Genomic DNA, 21,302 nt, shown 5'->3' on the forward strand with positions numbered 1-21,302 from the left:
CTCCCATGTATAGTAAAAATAAAACACAGCAACACTAGCAGAAGGAACCTTCTTGACCCCAAATGTATAGATGAGCTTTTCAGAGTACATTAGCCTATTTTCTCTCCTATTTTTGAGGAATACAGCAACAAATATTCCCTGCATAGTTAGGATACTTGAGGTATATATAGTGAAGGGTCATAGCTCTCATGCAGGATAGCACCTGAAATGCTTGTAGAGAGCAAAGAGATTACACTACAGGTCGATCGGATATACCCAAGAGTCAAACAAATCCACAGGAACTGGCCAAAACAAATCACAGGAAGGTCAAAGAGGGGGACAGGGCCTGGAAAGACCCTGACTGCCTTCTCTAGTCCACACTGAACAACTACAGCATGCAGTAACTCTGACAGTGCAGAATAGTAAGGGCGGTGATAGGACAGGGCATAACAGCTGTCATCAGGAACTAAGCAGGACTAATATTGGAAGAATCTTAATCTCTTAGCTGTCCCAGTCCCCATACAGATTTATGTTTCTTATTTTTCTCTTTAGAAAATAATAGTAAAGATTATCAAAGTATCTTTCTTATTTTTCTCTTTAGAAAATAATAGAAAAGAATAGAAAAGATTACAAAGTCAGCCTGACAAGAAGCTATTTTACCTTGTTACAGCCCTAGTGCAGATAGTAACGAGGAAACAGCCAACAACAATCATCCATCCCCAGCCTCCATCGGGAGGGGAGGCAAGCAGAACTTTCTTTGGTGCTGCCATAGCTGTGATAGTGATCCTTTTTTCTTCTTTCCAGAGTCACTGTAAGGACCGACTCCAGATGACGTGCAGAGCATGCATGGAATGTTACCTGGTGCAAGGATTATTTTCCATCTGAAACAGAAAAACAGCAAGGAGAGAATCAAACTAAATCACTCCTCACCCAATCCCTGTGAAACCACATTATCAACGGGTAAAATATAGCTGTTGTTTTATTGTATGTGATGATTTATTTCTAACTACAATGACTGTGTAACATGTGTTCTGTGCATTGTGAGAAGCAAATGACTTTGGGTCTGTCATAAACAGATAGCTAAGGGTTAATGTCTTTTTCACCTGGAAAGGAGTAACCTGAAACACCTGACCAGAGGACCAATCAGGAAACAAGACTTTTTCAAATCTGGGTGGAGGGAAGTTTTGGGTGTGAGTTCTTTGTTCTTTGTCTTGTGTCTGTCCCTCTCGGCTGTGGGAAGGATTTTTCTGTCTCCTGCTTTCTAATCTTCTGTTTCCAAGTTGTGAGTACAAAGATCATAAAACAATAGGGGTTATTGTTTTTTTTCTTTTGTATTTACATGTGTGTAGTTGCTGGAGTGTTTGGAATTGTATTCTTTTTGAATAAGGCTGTTTATTCATATTTCTTTTAAGCAATTGACCCTGCATTTGTCACCTTAATACAGAGAGACCATTTTTATGTATTTTTCTTTCTTTTTACATAAAGCTTTCTTTTTAAGACCTGTTGGAGTTTTTCTTTCGTGGGGAACTCCAGGGAATTGAGTCTGTGCTCACCAGGGAATTGGTGGGAGGAAGAAGTCAGGGGGAAATCTGTGTGTGTTAGATTTACTAGCCTGACTTTGCATTCCCTCTGGGTGAAGGAGGGGCTGGGTGGGGGGGAGCTTGGCTCTCTCTCGGTACTTCTGTTTTCCAGGACTGGAAACGGGGAGGGTGGAGTCTCTCTGTTTAGATTCACGGAGCTTGCTTCTGTATATCTCTCCAGGAAACCAGGGAGGGAACACCTGGAGGGGAGGAGGGGGAAGGGAAATGGTTTATTCCCCTTTGTTGTGAGACTCAAGGAATTTGGGTCTTGGGGTCCCCAGGGAAGGTTTTTGGGGGGACCAGAGTGCCCCAAAACACTCTAATTTTTTGGGTGGTGGCAGCTTTACCAGGTCCAAGCTGGTAACTAAGCTTGGAGGTTTTCATGCTAACCCCCATATTTTGGATGCTAAGGTCCAAATCTGGGAATATGTTATGACAGAGTCACATTCTGTTCTCATTTACTCAGCTGTAAATCAGGAGGAACTTCACTGATTTCAGTTTACATTGTATAATCAAGAATTTGGTCCTATATCTGAGAGATTTTCTATCTTTAATATTTGTTCCCGCAATTACACTCTAGAACATAATACTGCAAAATGCAGTGATCCACATGTACAGGCAAAATCCTCAACTGGTATATATCCCTGTAGCTCCTTTAACTTCAACACAGCTACACTGACTAACTCTAACTGATGCTCTGGCCTGATTTTAATTAAAGTTGTAAAATAGTTTTCCTTGTAATCAGCTGTTTTCACTCACACATACTTTACTGAAAAATTCACCTTTGGGACTGCACATTAAGGTGAATATCCCTGGAAGTCTGAAGTCTGATCTTTTTTGAACTACAGGTGAGTGAACTTCCCCCTTCCCCCTCCCTGCAAAATCTGTTGACTTCAGTTATGATTTTTCTGAGTAAGGAGAGAGGAGAAGCCTAAAGGGAGGAATTTTTACCCTTTCCCATGAAAACAGTCAACACAATGTCTGTGCACCACTTACATCCCAATTAAAACCTCAAAACAGGATGTAAATGCAATTTGAGTGGGGCTGGACCTCTGCACTAGACTGAATTCTACCCAAAGGGCTCAATCCTGTAACCAACTAAAATCATGTGAGTGGCCTTCTTAACAACTAAAGTTACTCAGGATTGGACCCATAGTGACCAGTTGCCATGGCTGTGATTCGGCTTTCATCAACCACTACAATACAAAGCAGGGCTGAGCGTTCTGAGGCTAAGCTCCACTTATGCTCAGTTTCCTGCACATGCAGCTTGGCTGTCTGGGCTGTTCCCCATTCCCAGGTTTGGGCAGGATGACTGCATGGTTTGGGTGATTACTGTTAAGGGCTAGTTGCTTTGTTGCAGGGTTGTTGGTTTTTTGTTTTGTTTTGTTTTGTTTTTTTCCTGAATGAAGTAAAGACTTCAAACAAACAAGCAAAGCGGTCTGGTATGTGTTTCAATTTTGCTTGGAGAGAAACCTAAAATAGCACAGCTATAGTGTAATATTGTAAATACTGAACATACAGCATTCATGCTGACAAGAATCACAGGCAGTCCCATGAAATGTTATCTGATAACATTTGGAGAAGGGCTTTGGGGCTCTTTAAAAGTACACAGTGATAAGCAACTCAGAGTAGCGATTAAATCTCTGACGAGATGCCTACTCAAATCACACAATTCCTCAGCCAGACACTGCACAGGGGCTTGACCCTGAAAGGCCCTGAGCACTATGGCCACAAACCCGAAAAGCACTACAGCACATGCTTAACATTAAGAACCTGAGCCATCCCACTGAAACTTGCACAATCCACCCTTATATGTCGTAGCATCTCAGTTTGTGCATTTTGAAAGAGAAAATTCTTTCCAAAGGCAGAAGCTTCAATCCACAGGGCAGAACTGGTGACCTGAGTTATATAATGAAGAGAAATATTTGGAATTGCAATAAGGAAACGTGTGCTTGTCTTCTGTTTCAGGCTGTTATTTTAACGCAAATGTGTTTTAGAAGGCATACTCCAAAAACTGTATCAAGGAATAAAACAATCCACAGAGCAGGCTAAATCTACATGTCACTGCCATGCAATGACACAAGTTAAACCAGGTCACTGACAAAATGTCTGCCCCAATTCTTGACGTAAAGGATACCAGAAAAACCAGTTATTTCTATGTTGTGATCCACTGGTTTTCTGTCACTCCCTTTACTTGAGGCTGAGGTACTGTATCATGTATGCATCTGAAAAAGTGGGTATTCACCCATGAAAGCTCATGCTCCAAAACGTCTGTTAGTCTATAAAGTGCCACAGGACTCTTTGCTGCTTTTACAGATCCAGACTAACACGGCTACCCCTCTGGTACTGTATCATGTGTGTTTTCTCTCTCTCTCTCTCTCACGTCTGATGAGGATAGCTGATATTTCTAAATGATTCAGAGCCATCAAGCTATGCACGTTGTCAGTCTATGGAAATGCATGTTTGTATACTATTACACCCTCCTCCCTCTGATTGTTTGTCACAACCACTGGTTTTTCACTTAAATCATATTGGAAATGGGCCGCGTCAACCTCCATGTTTGTATAGCACCTTGCACAATAGGCCTCTTGAGTGGCATCTTTGGGTGCTACCATAGCACAAAAAATAACAACACATATATTAAAATAAAATAGGGCTGTAAGTGGCTCCAATTCTGGTGAAAATTATATCCCCTGTAACTGGTCCGCTACCCTTCCCAATTCACAGTGGCTTTCAATCTCATTAATTTGTCAGGCCCCTTATCCCCAACATAAAAAATAACCCGTGTCAAACTGAACATCTGAAGTATCTGCAGTTTAGTTATATAGTAATGGTTATCTTTGCTCACAGAAATCTCACAAGAAGTCTCAGCCGTCATTGCAAGAGTTTTTATGAGCAGCCACAGGAATAGGTAGATCAGCCACAAAAGTTCCTATGGGAGTTTAAAATATACAAGCTAATACAAGTACAAGGTCACTCTTGCAGGAGTAGAGACCACAGGCCTTGTCATTTCGAATCTAGTTCAAGGTCTCAGCCCTTATCTTCAAAGCACTGAATGGTGTGGGCCCAGGATATCTAAAAGGTCAGCTGAAGCTCTGGGATGAAGACTATGGCCGACAGCTTTGCTTCTCTGAACTCTACAATAAGAGTAAAGCTCTTCTGTTCAGGAGACAGGTCTTTCTCCAGGACTGGTCCAAGACTGTGGGATGAACTCCCCCAGGCACTATGGACCATCACAAACCTTGCAACAGTCCAGTGCAAAGTGTGTTTCTTTGACCTACCTTCTCTAACTAAAACATATAGCAACATGTCTATACACTTTATTTTCAGAAGTTCTAAAAAAAGATGCTCCACTACATACACTTCTCCCCTGATGGGAGGATGAGAGAACAAATACGTGACAAATGTTAGTCAGGTTGTTTTATCCATTAACGGAAGGAGCTCAGACATTATGGCGATGAGCGCAGTATAGGAACCCATAAAGAATTACACACACATACAAAATATATAAAAGAAAAGAATATTAAGGTTGCCAAGTCAAGCTCTCAAAAGCAAGGAAACGCCAGAGCTAAGGTTGCCTGTGTGTCCTTAATTTGTCCCCATTGTGCATATGCATTATGATACAGTCTTTAATTACATAATCACAGGGTAAGACTCAGGAATCTTTCCTTCCATTCCAGACTCTGGAGGGGAGTGTGTTTTAGTGACTACAGACTTTTTGGTCCGTTTCCTCCAATCTTGACCCCTTCTGCCTCATCCCCTGTAACTGGTCCCTGACCCAGTCCTGTCTCTTTCACCACCCTTTGCTCCTTGTCACAGTCCCATTCTCTACTCCTCAATCTTCTCATCCCAGTGCCAGTCTCCTTGTCCAGCCAGTCTTTGTCTTCCCTTCCAGGTTCACTTCCAATCTTCCCCCTGACTCCCAGTTTCTCGACCTCCACACACCCAATCCCAGTCTCCTTGCCAAGGCAGTCCCAGTTCCTGCCTCCCAGCTCCTCATCTAATCCATCTCTGTCTTCCCCACATTGGCTTCCAGTCCCAGTCTCCCTCCCTGGGTTTATCCAACCTCAATCTCTTCCTTCCATCTCCTCACTGGCTACTTAACCTAGTAATTTTGCCTAGTCCAGGTTCTTCCCTCATACCTTGCTCCTTGTCAGATCTGTCTCCCCTCTACCACTGACCCCATTTCCCTCCAAGCATTCCTAGTCCAAGTCCCCTTGTCTGCCAGTTCCAGTCTTCCTTCTGCCACCCATCTCCTGGTACTTCATCCAATCTCAGTGTCATCCCCCCAGCCAACTGGTTTGCAATTCCCACCCCAGCCAAGGAGTCATTACAGATAAAGTCCCTCTGAGCTCCCATAACCCTGGGCTGTAGCATGTTCAGTCACTCTGTGGGGATGGCCACATGTGCAGTCTGGTCAGCACTAGCCTATGGGAGGATGGAGCATGCTCAGTGAGGATAGAATCTTTGTAGATTTTAGCTGTTAATATTGACGTTTTTATTGAGCATATGCAAACTGCAATTTTCAAAGGCTTATAACTTGACCAGATTTGGGAGGATTTTCCTGAGGTTGGCAATAGGCACATCCTTGACACACAGGCAATCCCCTGTCAAATTTCAAGTCTCTGTTCCAAAGCATGGAGGTACTAGAGCATTTCTGAAAAAGCCTCAAGAATTTTTTAGCATGGGCTAAATAATGTATATTTCCCTAGCTTCTTTCTCACAAACAGGTGGACCATTTTGGCTGAAAGTTTCAAAGAAAATTCAGTCTCAGATTGACGACTGGCATGGAAAAATTCAGCACAAATAGTTAAAGTTTTGTAAAGTTATGAGCAACTGGAAAGAGGGTCTTATAATGGGAAGTGTTGGAAAAGGCTCTATAACAGGCAGCGCTACCAGTCTTACCTATAACAAAATAGAATCACTTTCAGAAGAAAATGCTAAATTCCTCTCATTGACTTAGCTTTCCCCAGAAAATTCTTTCCATGGTATATCCAGTAAACTAATAAGTAACTTAAATTATGTCTGTGCTAGGTGTTTCTGCTCCTGTCCACTGCACATTTATTTTGGCACTATGGCAATTTGATTCTCTAGTTAGAAAATGTTATCTGTCGTTAAACAAATCCAGTTTTATTTTTCTAATGGTGCCATACAACTGAATTTCTTTGGGTTGCAGACTCTGCAAGCAAAGTCTTGAAAAGCACTAACAAGGCATGCAGTTGTGTGATCCCCTGTCCTTCCCGCCACCATTCCTACCCCTGTTTGTGCTCTGATCTATTGCATTTTAGCTTAATCTAGACACTAAGCTTTTCGGTGCAGGAAGTGTCTTCCTGGTGTTTTTACAGAATCTAGCATATGAACCTGATCCCAACTGGTCCCACTGGGGGCTGTGGTAATACAAATAATGCATACATCATGAGTCTTGCTCTCAGATTTGGATGAGAGGAGGAAGGGTTAAGGGAAGAGATCACTAGAGAGTTTGCACTTTGGAACCTTTCTTGGCTAATTTCCACTCAGGCATTAAAATGAATCTGCCTTATAATGAGTTCACATGAGGCTCCAGGAGGAAAAGGTAGCAGAAATTCTGCTGATGTATGAGAAAACTCTCAGCTTCCCTGTTTGTCCAGGAGTCACTGCTTACTGACTTGGTTCTCAAGTTAATATGTTAGCGTCTAATCTGGAAAATAAACAGCCTTTCAATTACTTTTACAGTTGTTTCAAGATCCCTGGATAGGAAACAACAGTTAGTAACAGCATCTTCCTCGCTGTATCTGCTCAGCCAACAGAAAGAAGAGGGCAAGTGTGCTCAAAGGACACTGTCTCAGTGTCTCACCTCATCATGAGATCCCTCTCCTAATGGTAGGAAGGCAACCAAATCCACTGCAACCTAGCAACTGGCCTCTGCACATCACATGAGCCACCAGCCTTTAAAAAATGGCACATAGTCAATGAGGCATTCACTGCATCTCTCCGTCCATCTGTCCTTCCACAGTAAAGATTTCATTTATTAAACAGTCCAATTCAGTGACACAGTGATATTGCAACAGCTTTTGTGTTTTAGAGGATATTAGTCTAAGTTATGGAAATTAGAGAGAGTCCCTTGTTTTTTCTTTTCTAGTCCATCTCTTCAATCTCCGGTGCAGAGTTTCTGGTTAATAATACTTCAGAAAATAGCTACTTCACCCATTGCAGATTTTGGATGATTCTCAAACTTTTAGGCTTCTCATTAGATATTTGATCCATGATGGAGAAACAGACATAGGGCTGGATTCTGCTCTCGCCCAGGGTAAAGCTGCAGGAACTCTATTAACTCTATTAAGCCCGCTTGGAAGTATAAAGGGAGCCTTAAAGTGGGACTAAATTAAGGCCCCTTTCCACTGCAAATACAGCATAAAAGGGCCTGTGTGTAATTGAGAATCAGGCCCAAGCAGTTAGTCCAGATTTACAGCAGTATAATGGCAGTTAGAATCTGGCCCAGAGTTTCTACATATGTCAAATAATACAGAAGGAAAGGTCATTTTCATGAGACACAGATGAATAACAAAGGGATTAGATAGTGTTTTGTCAGAAGAAAAATTCTGAGAAAAAGTTGTTTGTGTATATTTGTTATAGTTGTATAGTTGTGTGTGTATTTGATATTCACTTCACTATTTTAGCTGTAGTGTTTTTCTGTGATTGGTCAGATAAGGTACATATGACGACTGCAGCTGTGCCCTGAATGGCTGAGGGTACAAGTTCTGCTAGAATGAATGAATTTGCATGTGTGAATGTAAAATTTGTTTTCTGTGAATAGTAATGTACATAGATTTGAAATTCACTTCCTGGGAATGAATGTCCATGGAAAGTGTATACAAGCTGTATAAGCAAGGCTAATGAGAAATTAATTTATAAATTAGAGTGATTAATCACAGCTTTTTGTGTGTGTTCAATATTTACTCAGTTCTACTTGGTTTACTATTTTCCTAACAACTACTTTTTCCATTTTTCCACAGGATTTTCAAAGCAAGGCTCAGATTATGAGATTTAGTATAAATGGTTGGTATGCATATGTTATATTAATGCATTAACCTCTTGCTTGGATCCTTTCTGGCTTTCGTTCTCTCTCCTCTGAATATTGCATATTTTGTTAGTAATGGAAGAAGGGGAAGGGCAGAGAGGTGAAGAAGAGCAAAAGGTGGAACAAAAGGATGGAAATGGGAGAAAGAAGAAAGAAAATGGATGGTATAAAAGAAAAAATTAAAATATTTGATAACTGCTGTTGGAGCTAACTCATGTGACCTATAGGCAGGTTAAGTCTGCTTATGATTCCTGAATGTGCCTTGAAAGAGTTGTTTGCCCTAGAAAGGTTTTCACTGCTGCATACAGATGCATATAAACACATAGAGAAAGTAGCCTAAACCAAGCAGCACATCTGAAGGAAGATGAGATAGTACTCGTGATATGAAATAGCATGTTACCTTGCTGTGATCTGATTCTCTAAATTGGTAAATATTAAATATGGTATCAAGAATCTCCCTTCCCCACTCTCTGGTGTCCTTAGATGTTTACTATCCATTTTAGTTATTTGCTAAGTACACCTCTACCCCGATATAACACAACCTAATATAACACGAATTCGGATATGATGAGGTAAAGCGGTGCTTGGGGAGGATGGGGCTGCGCAGTCCGGTGGATCAAAGCAAGTTCGATATAACGCGGTTTCCCCTATAATGCAGTAAGATTTTTTGGCTCCCAGGGACAGCGTTATATCAAGATAAAGGTGTATAATTAAAGATGTTAGTGCACATAATAATCTGCAAACTTTCTTTTTAGGAGCCATTTTTAAGTAATAAGAGGGGAGAAGATGTTGAAGGGCACAGGAATGTAGTCAAATGAATTATTATGAAAGCGCACCAGTTCTGGCCTCTCTTATCATTTTACCATGACAATTACTTATCTCTAATGGCATTAAAATGAGAAGTTTGGTAGTCAGATAGATTTTAACTTGTTCTTTAATGCATGAGAAACAAATACCCTTTAATTCTGGGATTCAAAGGCATTTTTTATTCTAATATGTTTTCTCCAATTAAGAAATGAGATGTCCCATTTTTCAACCTTGATTAGCTATTTAACCAAAAAAGAACAGCTTGTTTGGATAAGTAGCCCCGAGTTCTATTATTATAACTTTGCCTTGTTTTTAATAAAACTCACCTGAAAATGTTAGTGCTGCTGCCCAAATGTCTCAGATTTCTTCTCCACTTAGAGATGTGTCTGTCTAATCTTTAGACAAAACCAGTTGTTTATGCTCTTCTGAGATAACATGTGGCGTTTACACATCCCTACACAGGTTGCCTAATTAACATTTGTCCCCTTGGATTACACTGAGTAAGGCACAGGGTTGTTCATTCAACTTTTAAGTGGGTCTTCCTAACTTCACTGCTTCCCTTATAGGTTTACAAAAGGTCATTAACAATTATCATTCCTTTAGTGAATTTTGCCTGTCAAAAAGATTTCAGCCAGATTATTAATTGTCACAACAGCGCTGAGATGGTACATATCTACTCTTGACCAGCTTACATTCCTTATCTCACTGTACCTTTGAGAAACATTTAGCCCTACATCACTCTTATCTTTATCAGACATTCATCCACAATACGATGCATTGCCTTGTTTCTAACTAGGTGGCATCCATCTGATTGGTAGAGAAGATTTAAATTGAAATGAGTGTGCTAGGCAATTTTATACTGCTATTAAGAAGTATTAAGAGTGAATCCAGGCACATGTCTATTTTTCTAAATTACAAATATGTTATATTTTGGATCATGCACAGGCCACACTGATATAGCCTGAGCTAGAGACATACCTTATTTATCTCAGTGCTCTCCAATTATGGGCCACATTCAGCTTTCAGTGCAGCCACTCAATCCTATGGATGACGACGATATGGCTCAACAATGGCCATAGCAGCTATTTGAGTAAAAAATACATTTTAAAAGATGGCAATGCCTGGTTTACGTGCATCAGGAGATTCAAAACTTTTAAAGACACCCCCAAAGGGCAAGGACTGTTATTGTACTGTGACCTGAATCCTGTTTTATTAATACAAACATAAATCTAAAGAAAAAAGTCATCTTAGGCCAAATCCTATCCTTCTCTTTTACAGTTTAATATCTAAACATGTGGTGATACTTCAGTTTTTCATTTTCTTGATTTCTCTAATTGTTCTGGGAATCATAAATTCACTCCGTTGGGTTGGGTTTTCATCAATTTCCCATTATGCCTTTAAACAGATGTGAACTTTTCAATTTAATTGCTTGCAGAAAAATAAAGAAAAAGCTTTTTGTAAAGCCTTACGCTCTTCCATCTTGCAGGAACACTACCATGAGAAAGAATTCTGCTGTACTACTGCAACAGGACACATGGGAATATGATGTTTTTCTCAAGGCATTTGATGATTAATGTGACTAAATTATTACTTTTTTTCCATTCACTCATGCAAATCAATTTCATCACTGAGATACCCTGACAATGATCCAAATGTTCTTCTTCCTTTGTTTTAGCTGGGGATGGTCTAGTAACAATGTGAACTGTAAAGGGAACATGACCTAGAAGAAGCTCATCTCGTCATTAATTCAAGGAAGATTTTTGGTGCCCAGGCAGCCCTAGCTGTGTGGGGAGTATAACATTATGTAGATTAAAAAGGAGTATGCTACATCATGTGGTCATATAGATAAGTTTATAAGAAAAGTACCCAGGCCACTAAAAAGCAGTGATACTGCCAGCTCTCTCAAGTCCCAGTCCTCAAGTGAGATCTACACAGGTGGACACTTTCTTCCACAATTGTAGGATCAGAGCCTTAGGGAAGTGCTGGCAATAGTTCTGCAGGTTTATGGGAGCTTTGTTACTCATGCCTAAAATACTCCTAAATAGTGGATACCAAGTAAGCAGTAGTCAGGGCTACAGGAAGTTGAGATGACGTGACCTAGTACTTTTAGAAAATGTATTTGTATTTTGAGTTTCTCTCATTTTTCATCTGATGCTTTTTCATCCCTTCTGTATGTGGAGTTGTTTTCATTCAAGTTATGAAAGGCTGAGTTGGGCAGTAATCTACTTGAGTTCTAGTAAAATGCAAAAATGCCCCTGTAAAGGAGTTAATTCACGGCAGGAGCACCTCCATGTGGCCAGGCGTAGCACAGCGGTTGTCCCCATATGGAGCTCCCTGATGAGGTTGCTCGCTCACTGCTGTGGTCTCTCTTCTTGCAATTTGGCCAAGTCATGCTTTAGTCCACCCCTTCTGAGGCAACAGAGTCCAACCACACTACAGTCAAATGACTTAACAGGTGTCTTCCATTGGTCTCTGGGCTCCATAATGTGGCCAATGACATTTATGAGTGAAGGCATCTCTATTATAGCAGTGCCGTTCTTGCTATTAGAGATCATATGTCTGTGTCACCTCTGCATTTAAGAGTCATTAAGGCCATAAAATATTGTTCTGAAACAATCTTTGAAATAAAAGGCATCAATGCAGGAAGAGCTGATTTTACAAAATGCTGAATGAAACTCTGTTTTCCCTAGGTAAATATGTTGTTTCACATCTCTTGTCCCTTTACAGACATTATTTTCGTTAGGAGGTCAGAATAAAGGGTGAGCATATACTTTGTTCAGAATAAAGTTTATCTATATATTAACAGGTGGAGGGTGCTGTTGTCTTTCCCTGAAGTGTCAAACAATAAGCCACAGGCCAACTTTTTTCATTTATAACCTTAAAATTCCCAGTATTTCAATAATTCTATATTTCTCAACAATACCAGTCTATACAGTATCTAATAAAAACCCTCAGCGGATGCTATCCCATCTATTCCTAACCTATCTGCCTATTGCAAATTATATTTTAAAAGTAATGCATAATTAAAGTTTGTTTTAAGAAATGTTCTCACTCTCCTGTAACTAAAATACTTTAAGAAACCAACCAACTATGCAGGTGACTAGTCAATAACAAATTATGCCATTCATATTCATTGCAAGTAAGATTTCAGGAAACACATGCTGTTAGGTACAAGAGAATACTCTGATGTGCTAGTCACTTTCAATCAATATAAAAAAAATAAAGTATTAAATACCCTATGACTAAGAAACATTGTAAGGAAGACACAGACAGGCAAACAGTGTATTCACATATATAATACATGATTGACTTTCCTTGTTCCAGAAATACGTATAAGCCTAAGTTTCCCCTTGTATTCTAAGAAATGAGTGTAGGACTAAACTGTTGCACCTCAAGTCATCATCTGATTAGAAGAACCATTCAAACAAAAGGAAAGTAAGTCACTGCCTCTGTCATCCCCACAGCTTTTTGTTTTTCCACATAAGCTCATTCTCATGGCAGGCACTCTTATAATACCAGGCACAAATGAAAACAAATCTATGATTATTGTATCAATACCAGACTGATTTCTCTGTGATATTTTTCCAAAACAACAGGATAATATACTTTTGTGTGCACGCAACTTTACCATCCACTAGGAACCAGCATAAACTTCTAGTAGGTCACATCAAAGGCTCCTCTTTTCCAACATGAATAAGACCACATTTCATGAGAAATCTTTGAAACCTGAGTGTTATTTTAATTCTGTTTGTTGAACCTCCTTCAACAACGTTTGCTTTTCTTTCCCACATATACCAGCACTAATCTGAGTTATAACCAGAGCCTAATAAAACTAGAATAACTCTATCTTTTCCTGCATTGAGTGAATGGATTTAGAGATTTTTCTGTAATATTTCCAATCTCACTCCTGCTTTGGTAGGCATTATAGCAGAGACATATTTACTAAACAGAAAGGTCTCTTCTTTTGTTCTTACTCCATGTTCATTAATACCAAACTGCATTCACATGTGACCATGACTGTAAGTGGCCAAATTCTGCCTTCAGATATGTGTTTACAACTGCCATTAAAGTCTATCAGAGTTGCATCCATGTACTTTACGATAGAATTTGGCTAATTGGTCCTAATTTTTTTCCTTTGACTGAACCATTCCTGACTACTTATTTACAACTCCAGTACAACCATAAGTACCATTACCTGCATCATTTAATAATAAGCAGCCAAAGTTCCAATACTGGTCCTTTAGGAGTTCAACAGAAACTTCATTCAAGTATTTTAAAAGTTCGAAGTCTGATTCCCCTGGCTAATAATATGTCTTTCTATATATTCCAAATATGTTCATATATAATTCAAAATGTATAACTTTATCACAGAACTCAGAAAATCTCAGACCTAGCTGAAGAGCATGCAGTATCTCTTTTGATTCCCTGAAGACTTTCCATAAAAGACACACACCTCTGCTTTCAGGACACTTCCATTTTCTTTCCTTGGTATGCTCGGCTTTTTCAAATAACTCTTACAATGTAGATTCTTCATATGTTCTCCAGAGCTCGTGTTAATTCAACAGATCTGTAAATCCTTGTCATAAATTAAGGCCCTTTGCAAATATTTTACATTGCACAAAGTAATTCCAGCAATATGAGCAATAGCAGGAAGATTTCCTAGAATGAGGTCAATTAACAATAAGTTAATTTGAATATTATTTAAAATATTAAAAGTTGTGACCATAAATGTAGCTATCAGAGAAGTACAGCAGGTACTCTGAAATGTGTTTCATTTCAATCATCCCATTTTATTAGGAAAGTGCTGGAAGCCTCATCACTGGCACACTTTATAACTAGATTGGACAAAGCCATGGAGACTATCTGGAACAACCATACACTGGGAGGGAGAATATTTTCCATCTTTGTGATAATGTTATGATTCATATAGTTTCTTCTCTACCTGCAGCACATCAGGCTGTGATCCTGTCTGATCTCGCAAACAAAGATAGGTTGAACCTAGCTAGAAAATGTATGGAAGACCACCGGAAACACATGCTACAGGAAGCAGGGTTGGAGACTCAATAGTCTGCACTCTGCCTTCTAAGGCAGTGCTGAATCAATGCCTCAGTGGCTACGTCTTCACTACCCGCCGTATCAGCGGGTAGCAATCGATTGCTCGGAGATCGATATATAGCGACTCATCTAGACGCGTTATATCGATCCCCGAACGCGCTTATATCGATTCTAGAACTCCACCAACCCGAATGTAGTTGCAGAGTCGACATGGGGAGCTGCGGACATCGATCCCGTGCCGTGAGGACGGTGAGTAATTCGATCTTAGATACTTCGACTTCAGCTACGTTATTCACGTAGCTGAAGTTGCGTATCTGAGATCGATTTTCCTCCGTAGTGTAGACCAGCCCAGTGAGATGATGAGTGCACAGTGTGACTGAATGGAGCTGTCATATTTTGGATAAGATATCAAATTTTTGACCACTTGTGTCGTTAAAGATTCTATGGCATTTTCCACAAGAGTAGAGCTATTCACCCTGGTGACTTGGCCAGTTGCAGCTGAGTAATTTATATTCTGCTTACATAAAAATCTCCCTTATTTCAGTTGGTTAAAGTATTCTTCCCTTTCAGTAGTGCCCTAGTGTCACGGTCTGCCATTGTAAAGTTACAGATTTCCACACTACAGGTAGCTGTATTTCAATGATAGGTGAAATGATTCATAAACCATGTGATTCCTTTAAATAGTTGTTCATTCTTTCAATAGAGTACTTGGAAATTCCAAGTTCTCTATCAGTCTGGAGTCTCTGGATTTAGTCAGAATCATATCTGTCCAAATAATACAATTACAATACATTCTTTTTGGCACATTGTATTTCTTTTAATAGAAATTGGGTCGGGGGGTTCTGAGTTTTCCAAACAACAGGGGAAGGAAACATCATACATTAAAGTGGAAGGAAATAGGTTGAGATCAAAAGAAAATGCTCTTTTGTTTTCCTTAGAAAACAACCTTTGAACAAGAAGAACCTATTAGTCCGTAAGCAGACTGTGAAACTAGGTAAAAACTTTGATCTGTTCACAAGTAAAAGTTTATTTTCTTGAAGAAATTATTTACCATGAATCAAAGAACAGCTGACTTGTCTGAAATAAATGGGCACATTCCCTATGCTCAGTGTCCCAGTTTGTCTTATTGAATAATTCATGTTTAAACTAGTTTCCCATTAAGTTTGTTTTTTTTTTTACTCTTAGGACATCTTTGAAGCTATAAGAAAACTGCCTCTCTAGTTTCCACTCCAGAGCAAACCCTGGAACAGCTGTGTGATTACAGAGAATCTGCAGTGACTTCCAGGCATGGTACTGCTTGAGGCCATTGCAACCCAGGAGTTCAGTTTCAATATTCATCTCCCTTAACCGTTGACTTTGTGATTGGTAGGAGAATTACATCCTTCATATGTTTCAATGTATGGATCTGTAACTAGTGGGAAACACTGAAGAAATAACTGCACATGAAAACAGAGGATTAGCCCAACACACAAAAAACACTAGACCAGGTGCTAGGTAGGTGAGATGCACAGAACTAAAGAACTACAACTGAGAACTAAAGGGTGTCCATGATGCTAAAACTAACTAGTACAAATGGAAGCCTGTGATTTTATATAAAAAGAGATTGAGTCAGTCTGAGCTCAGGAGACAGCAAACAGAGAGAAAGACGGCATCACATTTGTTCTTTGATCGTTAGTAGCTACACTGAAACAGGAAAGAGAGCCATAAAAGAAAGGCTGAGCTAGCAGAAGAGAAGCAGATAGTGAGTCAATGAACTGTGAGGCAGCAATCTTGGAGAATAGAGAATCATCTTTTAAGAAGTGAAGACTGAAGAAATTAATATAACAGAGCCTGTGAAGGATGACATTTAAAGAGCCTGAAACGACAAAGGGAGAGAGAGAGAGACAAAGACTGACTATCTATAAACCAATCTATGCATTTATCCATGAACCACTTACAGGAAAACTGCACAAAAACCTCTGTAATTCCCTCCCATCAAATAATCCCTTACTTCCACAGTCATTTTGCCTATAGATTAGAAAATTTACAAGACAAAATACTTGACCAGGCAGGCATTTTAGAAAAGATTATAAAACTAAGTATCAGATGACAGCAGATGAATGGTACTGTTCTCCCACAGAGTGTGGGACAATAATAAGGGTGTGTAGAAATGGAGCAAGTACATCATCTTCCTGACACCCCGCTAGACTTGATCAGTGAGCCATTCTAAGGAGAAGTTGTCACTGGCTTGCCAGCCTGCACAATCACATGCCTAGCTGCTGGCAAATATCTGAGCACATACCTCAGCTAAAGGAACTACCACTATGTCACCTGTAGCAAACAAAAAGTGGGAGTATATTAATAGAATTTGCAGATGACAAAGTTGGGAGGTATTGCCAATACAGAGGAGGACTGGAATATCATACAAAAGAATAATAGAAATGGGATGAAATTTAATAGTTTGAAGTGAAAGGTCATGAATTTAGAGATTAACAATAAGAATTTTTGCTATAAGCTGGAGATTTATCAGTTGGAAGCAACAGAGGAGGAGAAAGACCTGGTGTTATTAGTTGATCACAGGATGACTATGAGCTACCAACAAGAAGCAGCCAATGCAATCCTAGGATTGCATTAGGTGAGGTATTTCCAGTAGAGATAGGGAAATGTTATTACCATTGTGCAAGATGTTGGTGGGACCTGATCTGGAAAACTATGCGCAGTTCTGGTCTCCCATATTTAAAAAGGATTAATTCAAACTAATAGGGTGATCTGAGGAATGGAGAGCCTGCTTTACAAAAGGAGACCTAAGAAGCTTAGCTTGCTTAGCCTAACGAAACGAAGACTGATGAAAGATGTGAGCGCTCTCTATAAATACATCAGAGAAATAAACACCATGGAGGGAGAGGAGTTATTTAAATTAAGTGCCAATGTTGGCACAAGAACAAATGGATATAAACTGCCATCAATAAGTTTAGGCTCGAAATTAGATGAAGTTTTCTAACCATCTGTGACATTCCTCTCTGGTGTTATCTGGACTGGTAATCTGCTAGGTCACTCCAATCTTTGACTCTGGGAGCCAGCCTTAGCCTGCTCTGCTGTGAGAACCCACACTCCTGTTCACGCACAGCCTCTGGCATGTAAGCTGCTCCCAGCCACTTGCAACTGAATGACATTAGCCAATATCTCCGGTCCCAGACACAACCCTAAGAACCTCCATCTTGCAGTGTCCAGTTATGCTCTCTGACCTTGCAAGCTTATATGAATTTGTCAATTTAATAAAGAAATTGATATGTACCAGGCTTGTTATCCCAAGGGGAGCCCCTGACACACTTCAAACCAAATGCACTGCTTCAGGTAGAATAAACAAACAGATTTATTAATTATAAAGATAGATTTCAAGTGATTATAAGTCAAAACGTAAGTCATAATTTGGTCAAATAAAAATAAAAGCAAAATGCATTCTAAGCTGATCTTAACGCTTCCAGTGCCCTTACAAACCTAGATGCTTCTCACCGCAGCCTGGCTGGTTGCTCTTCAGTCAGGCTCTCCCCTTTGATCAGCGCTTCAGTTGCTTGATATAGTGGTGTCTGTAGATGTAGGTGGAAGAGAGAGGAAGAGCATGGCAAATGTCTCTCCCTTTTATCACGTCCTTTCTTCCCTCTTGGCTTTGCCCCCTCCCCACCCACAACCTCTACTTCAGAGTCAGAGGATTTTCCTCCAGGTCAGATCGGCACAGACCCTGGGGGGCTTTCACCTTCCTCTGCAATGTGAGGCATAGGTCACCTGCTGTTTTGAACTAAAGTAAATGGTGAATTCTCTGTAACTTGAATTCTTTAAATAATGATTTGAGGACTTCAGTAACTCAGCCAGAGGTCAGGGGTCTATTACAGGAGTGGATGAGAAAGGTTCTGTGGCCTGCCATGTGCAGGAGATCAGACTAGATTATCGTGATGTTCCTTCTGGCCTTAAAGTCTATGAGTCTTTGAGAATTCTACAGCTAACTTTAACCCAAGTGGTTAGTCTAGTCCAGTGGTTCTCAAACTGTGGGTCAGGACTCCAAAGTGGATCTCGAACCCTTTTTAATGGGGTTGCCGGGGCTGGTGTTAGACTTGTTGGGGTTCGGGACTGAAGCCGAAGCCTGAGCCCCACCGCCCTGGGCCAAAGCCTAAGGACTTCATCCCGGGGTGTCGAGGCTCAAGTTATAGGTGTCCTGTGTGGGCCTGAAGGCCTTAGGCTTTGGCTTTGGTCTCCCCACCCCGGGTAGTGGAGCACGGGCTTGGGCTTTGTCTCCCGTCCCACTCCACCTCAGCCAGGTGGCAGGGCTCAGGCTGGTTCTGGCTTCGGTCCCCCCTCCTGGGGTCATGTAGCAATTTTTGTTGTCAGAAGGGTGTCACCGTGCAACGAAGTTTGTGAACCCCAGTCTAGTCATTTGTCAATATACGTCAGCCTATGAACTCAGGAGCATGGAAACAATAGAGAATAAGACACATAAGTCTCCTCAGGGACGAAACAACCATCCCCTTATCCTATTATTCTACTCCGTCTGGTTAACTAGATTCCATTACCAAAACCCTTATTAACTGAATCTATTTAACCTTAACCAGCCTATTACACAAGACACCTACAGAAACAAGAATGATGCAGTATCAGAAGACAGAGATTCTAGCAGAAAAAAGTTTAGCTAGAAAAACATAAGATTACATTCCTAAAAATCAGTTTTGTCTGATTTAGTTCAATTCTTCCCCTGAAATATGCAATGCCTCAGTGTTCTCTTCAGAAAATTCTTCTATTTATAAAAGTAAATTCATCCCTTCAGAGAAACTATTACTATATGATTTACGTGAGCAATCACGTGACTAAATTCTAAATACTGAATATCTGAAAAAGGACTCACTCTGGAAAGTTTTCAGATAAGCCACGGGCACATATATTATATATTCATAACTGTTTGGCAAAAAATTATAAACAAACTAATTAGTACGAATTCCAATCTGCTTGTGGACAATGCATGAACAGAAAACAAGGACTGGTCCAATAAATACATTGTTCACAATGAATAGTTCATCCAGCTCTGCTCTTATTTCTTGTTCAGTTAAGTGCAGCTTCAGTTTCTTTCTCCGTCTCCCCCTCAATCCCCAACAATTTCTAACTCCCTTTCTTGTTCTGTATGTGGAAAAATATTGTAGACCCTTCTGGTTATGAACATTCTTTTTGAATGTTCTTATTAGCTTGAAAGCCTCACCTGATTTATTATTAAAAAGTTCAACTGCAAATCAATTATGCATCACAATTTAGGCATGTTTTAAAAGACTGTGGGCCATATTCTGCTCTCGATTATGCACGTACATTGACCGTCACCGACATTACTGAATGCTATTTGTGGAGACACGGATTATTTGTGAACAGTTTAATTACAAGTTGCAGAGTCATTCCCGAGAGGCTATGCTTCAGGGCATCCTGGACTTTTGACCCAAATATGGCAATAAATAGAATGTCATGAGGACTGCACAACTACCAATACTCCCTTGTCTTTTGTCTGTATGCTACGTACAGTATGTATTTGTGTCTTTGAATGGTCAGCTCCTTGGGGCAAGGACTGCGTGTTTTGTGAGATTTCATTTGATATACTTCACCAGTTGCAAACTGCCACATTCATCTGTAAAAGAACTGCCTCCCACTCCTTCTGAGGCAATTAACCTCATTTTTCTCTTTAAAATTGATCCTTAAAAATATACTCTATGTGTTTTACATTGTTGCACAAAGGCTTCCGATGTTATTCTCCTTGACAGCATGTCTGCACCTTTGTGTACTTCAGCTTTAACTAATGTCTTAGAGCACATTGCAGGGAACTGCTCTTTGATGTATTGGTGAAGTGCTTCATATGCTTACTGTAGTCTATAATCAAGTATCAGGGGGTAGCCGTGTTAGTCTGGATCTGTAAAAGCAGCAAAGAGTCCTGTGGCACCTTATAGACTAACAGATGTATTGGAGCATGAGCTTTCATGGGTGAATACCCACTTCGTTGGATGATGTAGTCTATAAGTAATTGCAAAAGCTCTTGCTCCTTAACCAGTCTAACCAAATGGCAGCCCTATATTCCAAGTTATCCAAAGTGCCTCCTGGGATTTACTCTCTCAACAAAGCACAGATCAGAAAGTAAAATCAAACCCCTAAGAAAGGAAATGCCTCTAGGATTCTGTCTTTGAGAATTTCCGATGTGAAAGCTCTCATTTGGGAAGCATATTACTACTACCATCTGTATCTTGGTGGCAGACAATCAGATCCTAAAAACTATACCAGAAGGCACTTGTATGAAGGCTTCATTTCAGCACCAGTTGCATGTGTTTGGGTATTTTTGCCCAAAGTGCAGCACAAACAAAAGCAGCATTATACAATGTGGCTCTATATCAACTCCCAAAAAATGACTATCCATCCGCTAACTTCTCCAACAACCAACTGGCTGTGTTGCATAACTTGGTTAGTTCATTTTAACTTTGCTACTGCAGCAGGGTAAATGAAATTAAACCTAATAGGATAAAATCCAACCACAGGTAAAAGGTAAGAGAATGACTCCAAATAGCAGAGAGTGGGCTAGTAGTGGCCCAGCAACCTACAATAACACTACATTTGAGGTTCTCTCGTTCACCTTCAACCTACAATGTCCCTGTATTGTTTCCACATCTGGATCCCTAAGCAACCTGGAATGATTATTTTTCAAACCCTGGGAGAGTTGGATTGTGCACTATTGGATTAAAGAATGTCAGCCAAGGACACAGTGCTTGTTTCGACAGGAAACAGGCTCTTGCTTGTGTGCACAGTGATGTCTCTGTTGTGAAACTTTGTTG

The 21,302-nt window shown here is 40.2% G+C and overlaps 1 protein-coding gene across 3 annotated transcripts in view; it reads right to left on the reverse strand.

The window, feature by feature from the left end:
- Positions 1–21,302, reverse strand: part of SLC16A12 (solute carrier family 16 member 12) — a 69,263-nt gene that overhangs the window by 19,092 nt on the left and 28,869 nt on the right. For all 3 annotated transcript variants that reach the window (XM_050959502.1, XM_050959503.1, XM_050959504.1), the window contains one exon: positions 640–860. In XM_050959502.1, the coding sequence (XP_050815459.1) occupies positions 640–749 (110 nt within the window). In that variant the 5' untranslated portion in view covers positions 750–860. The remainder of the gene's footprint in view (positions 1–639; positions 861–21,302) is intronic.

This window comes from Gopherus flavomarginatus, chromosome 6 (genome assembly GCF_025201925.1).
Source record: "Gopherus flavomarginatus isolate rGopFla2 chromosome 6, rGopFla2.mat.asm, whole genome shotgun sequence".
NCBI classification, from domain to species: Eukaryota; Metazoa; Chordata; order Testudines; family Testudinidae; genus Gopherus; species Gopherus flavomarginatus.